This window comes from Pseudopodoces humilis, chromosome 10 (genome assembly GCF_049639895.1).
Source record: "Pseudopodoces humilis isolate 2021_Gansu_Grassland_sample_001 chromosome 10, ASM4963989v1, whole genome shotgun sequence".
Lineage (NCBI taxonomy): Eukaryota > Metazoa > Chordata > Aves > Passeriformes > Paridae > Pseudopodoces > Pseudopodoces humilis.
The window spans coordinates 1,486,597-1,499,155 of NC_142209.1; the positions used below are offsets into that span (position 1 = coordinate 1,486,597).

Here is a 12,559-nt window from a genome sequence, read left to right on the forward strand (position 1 = left end):
GGAACGTGGTATTAGGCCACATGGATTATGGGAGAGGGCAAACTCACTGACAAGGATCTGAACATATTGTGTCCAATGGGCTTTTTCTTTTAACAACTAGAAAATCTTTTAACAACTAGAAAATCTTTTAACAACTAGAAAAACTTCTGTTCTCTCCAATCTCTGAAAGAATCATTCACAAAGATAAAATGCAGGGATCCCAGGGGGCTTTTATTCAGTTGTTTTTTTTCTTTTTTTTAAGAGTTAAACACAGGATAAATTCCTTAGTCTGTGCTCTGTAAAGGCACATCAGCAAATACCAGTATTTATCCCTGTGTCTACAAATTTCCTTGAGATCTCAATTTTCATTCTGTCTTCACATTCTACTGACCACATTACTTTGTTTTTTCTTAAAGGACACTGGACTGCTGCTGTTCCCAAGCAGCTACATCCCATGACTTGTTCAATGGGAAAGAAAACCAGTCCTACCAACCAGATGACCTGCCAGCCAAGAGAGCCCCTTCTGAGATCCTGTGGCATGCAACACTGATGAGCTTTATGAATCTTGAAAAATGCTTTCTGCTCAAGCCTACACAATGAACAACATTTTAATGGCAAAGGAACAGCACCAGAGATCTCCTTGACTGTGTTAAAGCTACAAACTTGAAAAAAACCAGACTGGCAACCAGCAGTTCAGAAAGAAGTTAAAAAATTCAGAGATATTTTGGTAGTAATTTACTCCAACTTTCAGCTGAAAAATACATGCTGCTGTTACATTTCATAAATCTTTCCCTTCTCCATGGCCACCAAGAGGATCAGAGAAAGGTTCAGCCTTGCCTCAGCCAAGTTTCCCAAGAGCACGAGGCTGCTGGAAGGCTCAAACTGCAGGTTCTGAGAGCCAACTGCAGCTCAGGAAAGCACAACAGGTGGATCCTGGGTTTCAAACCCAGGACAGCACACAGCTGCTGCCAATTCCCATCCAGTGCTGCTTCTTGAAACAGCAAACCCACTGCTGCATTAATTGAATGAAATGAGGGTGCCATCTGGGCTTGGCACACGAGCTGCCATGGTAACTATGAAATAATTAGCTAAATGTATTTTGAAGCTACTGAGCCCAATCACTGTTTCCTGTGTCATGGAGATGATCTTATCAGCTTCTGCAGGAAGGCTGCTATGCAAATCACTTTGCATCAGTGTTAATTCTTTTTTCTTTATTATTCCACAAATCTTATAAAAGCTTAAAGGAGAAAAGCTTCTGTATTTGATGGCACAACACTGAACATTAAGCAGCAAGAAATGGAGAATCTAGAATTGCCACTTCTAATTCTCAGTGCAAAAAAAGGCCCAAATCATTAGATATGTGATGTTAACTAACTATATAATATCTAAGAAATTACCTCCCATGTAATTAATATTTAATTATTTTAAGATCCCTATTCAGAAAAGAACTCAATTCTTCAACTGCAAAGCCTTAACTCCATTTTATAGCCACGGAAAGCTCACAAATCTCAAACTTAAGGCATAAAACACATTACAAGTTATTTATCGTAATGGAGACAGAAGAATTTTAAGTAACCTCTCACTCTACAAGCATTTTAAAAAAATCTGCTGAAGATTTAGTTCTGATCTTACATCTGTAATAAGAATGCTCAAGCTAAGAGTCACACTGATGGCAACAATTTTCCATCCTTTCATCCAATTATGTTAAATAACACTCAAAACACACTTTTAATGTTTTTCCCGGAAAGAAAACTACTTAAACACTATCACTTTGATACTAAAATAACCAAGGAATTTATAAAATGAAGGGCAAAGTATTGCTGTTTCACATGTTTAAACAGACAAAACTACACACACTTTGCACAAAATGATCCAAATCTATGACCAGAATGACCACCAACCGTTTAGAGCTCTCCTTCCCATGTCAAAATTGTTTGTATTATAAGAACTGACTGCAAGTTGCCCTCCTCACCACAGCCACATTGAAGATTTTACCATCACTTTCCTGCCAATTCAAAAGAGGTGATTACAAAAATCTTGTAGAAGTCACTCAGACCTGCTGATAAATCCAGTGACTGGGGATGGGCTCACTTCCCAGCCTGGAATGTTGCTTCCACAACTTTCCCCAGTCCCAAATGGCCTGGCCAAGCCTCAAGGGACTGCTGGGTGTGGGGGTCTCTCCCAGCACAGTCCCAGCCTGGTATCCAGTGCAGAACCCCTCCAACCTGAGCAGCACTCACCGTCTTGTCCCCCAGGTTTGGTGTTGGCCCAGGATTTGGCAACAGGAGCTGCTTCTGGAGGAGCAGGAACAGCAGGTTTTGGCTGTGTCTGCGGCACGTCTGGCTGTCTGGAATCACAGGAAAAGCACTTGTGAATACAAGAGGGTGAGCACAGAATAAGACTGTCAGGATGGCTACTGCAAACAAGGCAATAAAATAAGGGAGTTGTGCAGCTGAAGAACCAATAACTACTTTTCCTCAGAAAAGGCATTTTCTTACATAAAAGGAGTTGTTATAGTAACAGTTAAAAAATAAAATAGATTAGCTAATTATTTCAAGATTCCATTTCCCAAAGAGGAGAGGAGTGAATGAAAATGGCTGGGCAGAAAATGCAGCCAGGCATGAACTGAATTACAGCTTTTAAAGAAGTGTATTGGACAATCAAAAAAACAATCCATCTACAACCATCGAAAGGGGATAATTTGGATTAATGTTCTCTTGTCTTGGGAGTTAACAGGAAAACACTTCCAAGACCACCATGAATTGAGAGAAGGCAAATACATGTCAGGATTTACCAAATAAAAGGAACTGATAAGAAAAGCTGAAGACACAATGAAAAACTCTATGGGTACCATGAACTGGAGCCCAGAACCTTATGTCTTAAGAAATGGTCTCATTCTCACCATCTTAACAATGAAGAGGCACAAGCACTCCTTTTGTCCCGTGTAAAAACCAGACACAAGCCCTTTCTAGTCTGCAGATTCAGTCATATTGTTCAACTTCTTTCAATAAAGGCTATTTCTGAAATCTGCATGTTCAGGTAACTTAAGACTCAAAGCATTAGTGTCTAAAACCAACTAAGCCTAACCCTCCAGCTCCTTAGTAGGAACTTTTGATAAAACCAGAACTATGGGAAAAATCCTGTAGTCTAGAATCACTTTATTACACCAGTGAGGAGAGAAGCAGCATGGTGGTCATGTCACTTAACCAAGAAACAACTATAAATGCTTCAAGTAGATCCTCAAGTGATCCTAAATTTCTGAGGACTAGCACTAAGAAATCAGTTCCATTTGGGTTCTGCAGTCATCAACCCAAAGCACTACACAGGACTCTCAGAACTGAGAGAGAAGCAAATACCATTAAAAAGATCACTGCTGGGCAGAAACACACAAGCTTCTCATAGGGATAACTAAACGCAATTTTCATGTTCCAAGAGAGTATTACAATCTAGAAAAAAAAAAACCCAGTTCTCATTTTTTTTTATTTTTCATTTTTATTTTCTTACAGCTGCACATTTTCTGAGCAGGCTTTGGGAATATATGACTTAAATGGCTGTACTTTGTGACACAAGCAAAACAAAAACAAGAATATTTAAGAAACTACTCCTTGCATTTCTTCTGTTTCAAATACCAGCCTGTTTAGAATTTTAGTTATCCAAGCACTGCCCTGCAAATATGGATGAGGGAAAGCACTCAGCTGAATTAATTAAACAATACACAACAGCCTGCACTATCCAGGAAAGAGACTGAGGCAATACCCACAGAATGAGTGACAACTGGAGAAAGCAGTAAAAGAATTAATTTTCAAAACTGCAAGGAACAACACATTCATGTGAACTCCAATGCAATGACACATGAGAAAAGGCATTAAACTAAAGCAAGCTGTTATCAAGATGTAACCTTTATCTGCAACACTTCTGAGAGGAACAATAAAACACTTCACCTGTACACTGCAGCATTTCAAGCACACTGGAATATCACGAACACAGCAATAGCAAAACAAATGATCTTAAGATCTGAGCAAACACATCAGATGGTCTAAATTTAGAATTTCCTCGTGGCCTGGGCATACACACCTGTTCCTGGGAACAAATCTCTCCCCCATTAGTTTCACTTATAAGTGGACTCTGAATCCTTTATCAGAAAAATACATACAAAAATATGACTTCCAGTTGCAGATAAGGCCCAGCTACTTATTTGTTTGTAAACAGAACAACTACTGCTATCTTCTAACACATGGCCATGGAAACATGTTTTTTTAGTCAAACAAGCTACCAGCTCAACACAGATTTAACAGGGCAAAGTGTTAAGTGACCTTGAAGTACAGGGAGATGTTGTTGAACTACCAAAGAAAACACAGGGCTCAAAATCGTGAAGCTGGAGTTTCGAAAGTTTAAAATAAAAGGTTAAACACTGTATTTCTGAAGTCTAACAGCTTTTTAGAGAGATGCCAAAAATTGGTATTTAAAGGTAAGAACATATACAAAGAAAAAGGGAGAGAAAGATGGGGAATGAAACCTTTAAACCTCATCTTTTGCTTTCACAAGCACTAGGAACATACAACCACTGTCCCTAAATTCCATTGTTTTTCAGAGCAATTTCAATGAAAAGAATTAGCATTTAAACCTTGCTTCTACTAATGTCATGAGAATGACATCCTATTTTAAGCTTGCATGGCAAAAAGGAACTGCTTTAAAATACTTTCCAATCAGAAACTGTAAAGTTTCAGTTTCTATTTAGTTTCTTCCTGTGCAGGGCCAGGAGTTGGACTCGATGACCATGATGGATCTCTTCCAACTCAGCACATTCTATGATTCTGTGATCCTTTCATTCTATTTTCTTTAGCTGTACGAATGTGAAACAAATTTAGCACACGAAACTGCACTGAGCATGGGAAATTTGGACCATACAAAGTACACAAACAGTGCATCAACACTGCCACAACTTCTGCCTTGTTCCTATCACATACTGGAGGAGTCTGTAGAGCTTAAGACAAAAAAAATTTCAAAGTCTGTAGAATTTATGGCATTCTAGCCAAAAAAATAAAAGTGCAAATATCAACAACCATTAGGAAAATAAAGCAGAGATTTCAACAAACGTGTGCAAACCAAGAATTTTTGAGTTTTTAAATTTTTGAGTTTTCTCTGCCATACATCAGCACAGGCACAATTATGTGGATTTTTGCATACTCTCATGAACTTGCAAGCTATTCTCTAATTCTCCTGCTGTGTTCCTTGGGGTTTCAAGAGAATTTTATTTAAGGTGATGACACCAATCTTAAAGAAAGCGTGCTGTAGTTATTTCCTGTCAGCAGACATCAAAACTTACGTGTCCAAGGAAATATTCTTCTCCTCATATGGAATTTATAAGCAGATAATTTTCAACTTAAATGTGAGGAGTTTTTTTTTTGGTGCAAGGTTTGTTTGTTTTTTAACTATCCTTCTACTAGCAAGATTCCTCCTGACAAGAATTAACAGTGGTGCTATTTCCTCTCTGGTAGGTACACCGAGGACACTCCAGTGTAGCCAATTTCTTCCCAGGTCCTGCCAATCCCAAGATTTGGGCAAACCTGAGAGAAATGGCCCAGCAGATCAAGCCCAAGCTCAGCTCTCACTTACTTCTCTTCTTCGTGCTGTTCTTGTTTTGAAGCCCATCCTGTGCCATCTTTAGGCACAATGTTCACATTGGGGTCGTTGCCTTTGTTCTCTGCTTTGAGGCTGGGCAGATTAGCTGGGGGAGGCATCCTCCTGGAAATAGCAACTTTTCCAAGACTCTGCAATCCATGGCGTGCGGCAACTGTGTGCCAGAACAGAAAGTGCAAGTTAACAACTCTTGTTTAGGCAGAGCTACATAAAAATGTTTTGTAAGAAAGTCAGAAAAATTTAAGATTGTTAAGAATTAAAAATCTAAAATGATTCAGAATTTACTATTTAAATTAAATATTAATTATTAAAAAAGGGAATTGAGAAGACTGGGTTTGGAAAAATTTCAATACTTTTTGAGTGGTGAGTCATTATGGTTAGCCTATTCCACAGATTAAAAAGGATATATGGCCCCACCTTTATACACAACATTCAGTGACAGACAGCTAAAGAACCCATTTACAATATGATGTTAATGTCAAGCATTATCCTCCTGCTCTTTTGGAGCTTAATGTACATTGATGAGTCCAGGAATACCCCTATGGGTCCAGCCCATTTCTTTTTTGCTGCAAATTTCAGCTGGCAGATGCTGCCCTTGCAGAAACATTCCTACAAATTGTATTTACTCCAGACCACAAGTACAAAGCTAATGCACCCCGCAGGACATTCAACCTACCAAGTAACCAACTCAGAGAACAAGCACAAGTTACTGCCTTGGGTAAGCTGTATCATAGCAAACAGCTCAGTTTCAACCTTTAAAAATAATATTGTGGCAAACTTCAACAAGCATGGGCACACTTTTTCTCCTTTACACACAATTTAGGCAACTTTGTCAACTTCAAAACCTTCAGAACATCATTTCCCTCTGGCTCTCCATTCAATGACTCATGAAAAAGCAGGCTCATTTGAGATAGCAGTGTAAGGTTTATCCAGTGTTTGTCCAAAAATCAAAGTCCCTGAGCTGAAAGTGAGCATTGCCTTTTCCTTAATTAAACAATCCCAGCATGGCAAGTGTTAATGCAGTAAAATGCACAGCTGTAGAAATTTATTTGCCCACATTCTACTTCCTACTAGACTGCAAATGCTGTCTCTCTGAACTGACACTCCTGTTTACAGCTAAGCAGAATCTCTAATGAATGCTGCCTTCCACAATCCTTCCACTTCACTGCTGCACCAAGCAGTTATGAAAACCATGCTGTGGTTAAGTGCTCATATATTCTGCACTCTTAATTAGCACTGCAGTAATGATGAAACTGAAAGAATGCAGCTCTAAAAGAGAGCTTACTCACCTGTGGTTTTCTGAGTTTCCAGTGACTTTCCCTTGTAAGTATTAAACAGACTGAGTGTTGCATACTTTGTTTTTCCATCCTTTGCTTTTGTACTCTGGCCTGACTTTTCCGACATTTCGCTGGAAACTCATCGAGTCCGGTACTTCCCGTTCACTCCTCAAAATCTGCCTGTAAAGAAAAACAACAGAAAAGTAAAGCCATTTGAATAGGAGCCAACACTTAAGTCAGAGTTCACCGGGCAGAAGTGGACAGCACATTTAACACCATTAGCACTGTTTCATTTAAGCATTCTGCAGGATGCCAAGGAATGCATTAACTCCACAAACTGTATCCTTATGTAACACCAGGAATTTTGAAGTATTTCTGTCTCTTCAATATGAATGTCACAAAATCAGGAGGGTCAGCATTTAATTAACATCAAACACCGCTGAAGTGGTAAATACCATCCATGATTTAACTACAAAATGAGTAATAAAAAATCCAATCCCAAACCCCACAAACACACAGAATTTCCACCAGCAGCTCTTTCCCCACTGGGGAAGCTCAATGACCTCACCCACTCCCAAAGCCAAGTAGCGAGACACAATTAACAGTTACTGCAGTACAGCATTTCTGGAATTTGCTTCTTTTTTCCCCAATTAAAACCATCATGAACACAGCAGCCAGAGACACTAAATACACAGAGTAAGAATTTTTTGTTTGTCAAAACCAGAACACAGTATGCTCAGATGGGGAGAGTGAGAATTCCTTAAACCAAGAGTTACACTAATCTTCCTGCAGCTGTAATTACAGGGCTCTTGGAGCAGGTCATTTCTCTCCTCCTTCCCTCCCCCAGAATAAGAGGCCTTGAGAAAACCAGTAATTAACTGTGATACTTCTCTAGTTCTTGGAAGGAACTTGCAGCGTTGCTGCTCATCACCATGCAGGAACACAAGTGAGCATTCACTCAAACAGAACATTATTATACAAGTTAATTTCTCTTAACAGTTAAAAATCCTGCTACCCTCTTTACAACAACAATTTTTCATCTGTTTCTATATGAATCCCAGAAGAGTTATATATACTCAAAGACTTGTGTTTCATTCTAAAAGCAGGCAGCAAAAAGCAAGACATCCTGCTCAAACCCTTCAGTGATCAAACTCCCATGTCAGACTCAGAGCTGCAGATCTTCAAAGGGAATTTGATTCACATGCAAGGTGCTCGTGGATTAAGAAGAGTCTGCAAGGACAAGCAGTCTAAAGAACAAAGCACTTGGTCATGACAGACATTTCACAATGTCAAAAGACCATGGAAATTTCATTTATATAGGTATGATAACACTCCCATCCTCCTCTGCCTTCTACCTCAATTTACAAGCCATGATTGAAAAGCAATTAAGATGGCAAATAACCTTGGGATGGTTCAACTTCAGCAAAACTTGGGCCAGAAGCTATTCTATTACAATCCATGCAGACTGCTGCAAAGGGGACAATCTCCAGCCTTCTATGGAGCCGTATACATGGCCAAGAAATACATTCTCCCCTCAGAAAAAGACAGCAACTCCCAGATTCTTCTTCCAGATTAGTCAGCATTTGGCTATTTCAACAGCAAGTGTTACACCAACAGTTATTCTATGTGTCATCCAAAAATAAGAAATGCAGGATAGGAGCAGGGTGAACCCAGCACACCGAGCAAAACAGACTCGGGCTGAAAATTAAAACTCTGGATGAATTTTGAATTGAGAATTTTGGGGTAAAAAATTACCTGTCTTCTATTTTTTTTTTTGCCAGTTTCTAGATTATTTACCATTGTGAAGTGAGTTCTTGTTTACAAACTCCTTGGCTGGGATGAGTCTTCGGCCAAAAATTAAAACTCTGGATGAGTTGTTTGCACACAAAAGAAGGTGTGAGCACAGTGATTGTAGTGTATGACTTGATACAGTTAAAGGATCACCTGAAAGCTGTTTGCCACCCTCTGCTCCTGGCTGTTACTGCCCAGCACCTTCTCTGATGCTGCGGTGGGCTCTTTGTCATAAATATGATGCCAGGAACAGAGAGGAACAGAAGAGTCAAAGGGACAGAACCTGCCAGGTTCTTTCACAGACATTTTACTGAACACTTTATGGTAAACTGAGTCTCCTGAGAGAAGAAAAGACCAATGCAGAGCCTCATGTCTGATCTAGACTCAGCCTGATAAACAGGTCTGCCTGGATTCAGGTCTTCATACAGGCTGAAAGCAGCAGCCTGGCCATGAATAACACTGATGGCAAAGCTTGACATGCTGAATTGCAAGTAAGTATTGGGGCAGCCTGGAGACTGAATGGCTGCTTGTAATCTGCTCAGCTGGTAACTGCAAAGATAAGCTTGCCTAAACTCACGTATCAAACTGAGCGGGTTTTTTCCTCAAATAAAGACATTTGAGTAGTGAGCTTTGGCTTCCAGTGAAACCTTGCAGCCTCAGTGTAGTTTTTTTTGGGTAGATGAGGGACAGCCTAGCAGCCAAGTCTGTGGCTAGAGTCTAGATCATGTATTTATGATAAAGAATCCACCACAGTCATCCTGGATCATCAGAGAAGGTGCTGGGCAGTAAGTCAGGAGCACACAGGGTGGCAAACAGCTTTCAGGTGAGCCTATAACTCTATCAAGTCATACACTACAATCACTGTGCTCACACCTTCTTTTGTGTGCAAACAACTCATCCAGAGTTTTAATTTTTGGCCCAAGACTCATCCCAGCCAAGGAGTTTGTAAACAAGAAGTAGCTTCACAATGGTAAATAATCTAGAAACTGGCAAACAAATGAAAAAAAGACAGCTTGGGTAATTTTTTACCCAAAAAATTTTCAACAGCACCAAAGCCCCAAAAGTGCAGAAAGCAGTTTGAGGGTGGTTTAAAATAATATTTTGTGTCATATTTTCCAAAGCCTGTACCTCTGATAGAGATGAAACACAGAAAATCTTCATCATAACACTCTTCTTTACAGAGTAATACAGATTTCATATTTGGGCAGACCTTCATTGTCACAACTGCTCTTTCCAGAACATTTGACAGCTTCAAGAACCGATGACAGTGAACACATTCCCTGAATATACTTTTCAAATTTAATTTAGAAAAATTAGTCTGCTCATTACAATTGAGCTCTATGCCTTTTATACTATTAAAATTCATACTGTTTGACAAGTTTTTCCCAACTTATACTACATAGAAATATAAACTGTTTACAATGATTAACACTGCACATTCCTCAGTAATCTGACTGGCAAAAAAGAAATCATTTCAATTAGGCAGGTCAATACATTCAATAACTTACAATATATATATTTAAGTATATTTAGACCTGATATTGGTTGCCACAGAAGATATTCTTGCAAAATCAGACTTTAGACCAGGTACTCAAGCCAGAGATGACAAATCCTCCCTCTGAAGAGCCCATGTAGCCTTTAACAAACATTCTGCCAAGTCACACACTAAACAAGCACTCAGTGCCATCTGACAACAGTTCAAAGAGATACCTGCATGATTTTGAACCATGTGAAATTATCCAGCTCCAAGACCTCTGACTATTCATCCAAACTTCAGCTGTGTGTGTTACATTCCTACACCTGAGCACTGGAATCACTCCCTCTGTACAGAACCACCTGAGGTGTTTCAATACGGGACACATTTAACTTGTGCATACAACACACTGGCGAGCACTTTCCTCCCCAAGTGATTCCAAATTTGCCCAACATTTCCATATTTTGTTGCTTTTAGTCAAATTCCTACAAGTGCAGTGCTGCTGTGTGCACCTCTGAAAACACACACAAGATGTCAGAAGCACTTTCCAAGCTTAGTAAGCACCGTGACAGCCAACAGAAGGACAGAACAGCACAAGCCATAATGGCACTTGGCAGGGTTCACTGCACTATTAAGAAATTTAAGCAAGTCAGCTGTTCATTCTGAATGATTACAGTTACTATTATGCACAACTACAGAGAGCTTTTGCTCTCTCTCTCCCAAAATTCTGGAGCAAACATTTACCTTGCAGCTGCTCTGCAATGTTATTAAATAAGTTAACTCAACTTCACTGCGCTTTGAAGATTTTAGGGTAAAAATTATTATTGTAATTTCTGTACCAGACTATTTTTTCAGACTCCAACTGGTTGACTTATTTAGATTCTGCAAAGAACTCAGAAGCTTGTGTACAGAAAATAGCACAAAAAGTAGCTGCCACAAATTCTAAATATCCTGGTCTCTGTTAAGGAACATTTACTTGAACTCTCTTAGACATTTAGAGCTGCTACAAGAACAAAATGAATGCCATGGATTCCAGACAGCAAAATTGTGTTTTTAATAGCAAAACCCCAGCAAACAAAACCCCACACATATCACACAGACCTCTTCTACTAAATTCCCAGCTCTCCTGATCATTTCAGAACTCACCTCTATGACTGGTTTAGAATTTAACAATACATTTTTTTTACACCTGTAAACTCTGCATGGTGTACAACTGTAGCCTCGAAAAGGTGTCACTTCTGCTTCAGAAAAATGCTGTACTTAAACAAGGTAAAAATGTTACATATTTTGAGGTCACTTTTGAGGACTGAGTGGTAAGAAGTATAAAACATTTAACAACTTAATTCTTAAATTCTTGTCAGGTCAGATGATAAACTCTCTCCATCTGTATTTTATACATTGCATTTTTAAACTTCTATCTAGACAAAAAAGGTCTGATTTTTAGTGTAACATGTCAGTAATTCTCACAATTCCCATTCAGCACAGCAAGGATATCCAGTCCCTGTCACCCCTACTCCAAGGGCTGTGTTTTGGCCAAATTTGGAGAAAGATGCAGTGGAACAACTTAAGGCAAAAAGCACAATTCAAGACTCAAACCAGCTGAAGATTTGAACTCTCAGTGCCTCAAATGCCCATCTGTGAAGTGGGAAACATAACGAAAACTACTACATGAAAGTTTATTCTTAACTGGGACACATTAGCACCTCTCTCAAAAGAGAAACCAAGAAACCAATCCAGAAAAAAATTTCATATACTATTCTAAGCACACTCAAAGTAGTTAAAGGGGAAAAATCATCATATACAAATCTATTATTTGTATCCAGCCATAACTGCACTTTTCTAAGAATAGCTTTGTTTCTGGGACACTGAACAATGTGGTTCTGGTAAATTCTGGAACCAAATACAATTACTAAAAAGAAAATAATTTTTTTTTTTTTTTTACCACATATTCCACTGGGTTTAGAGGCAGATGCTCCCAAATCAGTGTTAGTAATTTAAAAAAAAATTCACTCCACACAAAAATGTGGCAGTGAAAATTTCAGATAAAGTTTTCATTTCAACTGTAAGTCTGGAATATTTACATTCTACATCTGAAGAAACTGCCCACTACTGCAAAACCTAAGCATGATCTCCAGCTAGATACTAAGATTTGAAAAACAACTGCGTGATCTTCAGAAAAGAGACCAATTTAAATCAATTACAGAAATAGAATGCCAATTTAAAACAAAGAAACAGAGGATACTGGAGTCAAAGTACTTGGAACCCAAGAAAGGCTTTTTTGTAACCCATCCTCAGGGAATCCTATTACTTTAAAAGGACACTCCAAAATACTGTGCAATTACTGAATACATGGGGTTTGGATGTGGTTTTGTACAGAGAAGGTTGCACACAAATAAGA

The 12,559-nt window shown here is 38.9% G+C and overlaps 1 protein-coding gene across 11 annotated transcripts in view; it reads right to left on the minus strand.

The window, feature by feature from the left end:
- Positions 1-12,559, minus strand: part of PRRC2C (proline rich coiled-coil 2C) — a 69,626-nt gene that overhangs the window by 46,698 nt on the left and 10,369 nt on the right. For all 11 annotated transcript variants that reach the window (XM_088060378.1, XM_088060381.1, XM_088060380.1 and 8 more), the window contains exons 2-4: positions 6,909-7,076; positions 5,596-5,773; positions 2,220-2,326 (exon numbers count right to left, since the gene is read on the minus strand). In XM_088060378.1, the coding sequence (XP_087916504.1) occupies positions 2,220-2,326; positions 5,596-5,773; positions 6,909-7,023 (400 nt within the window). In that variant the 5' untranslated portion in view covers positions 7,024-7,076. The remainder of the gene's footprint in view (positions 1-2,219; positions 2,327-5,595; positions 5,774-6,908; positions 7,077-12,559) is intronic.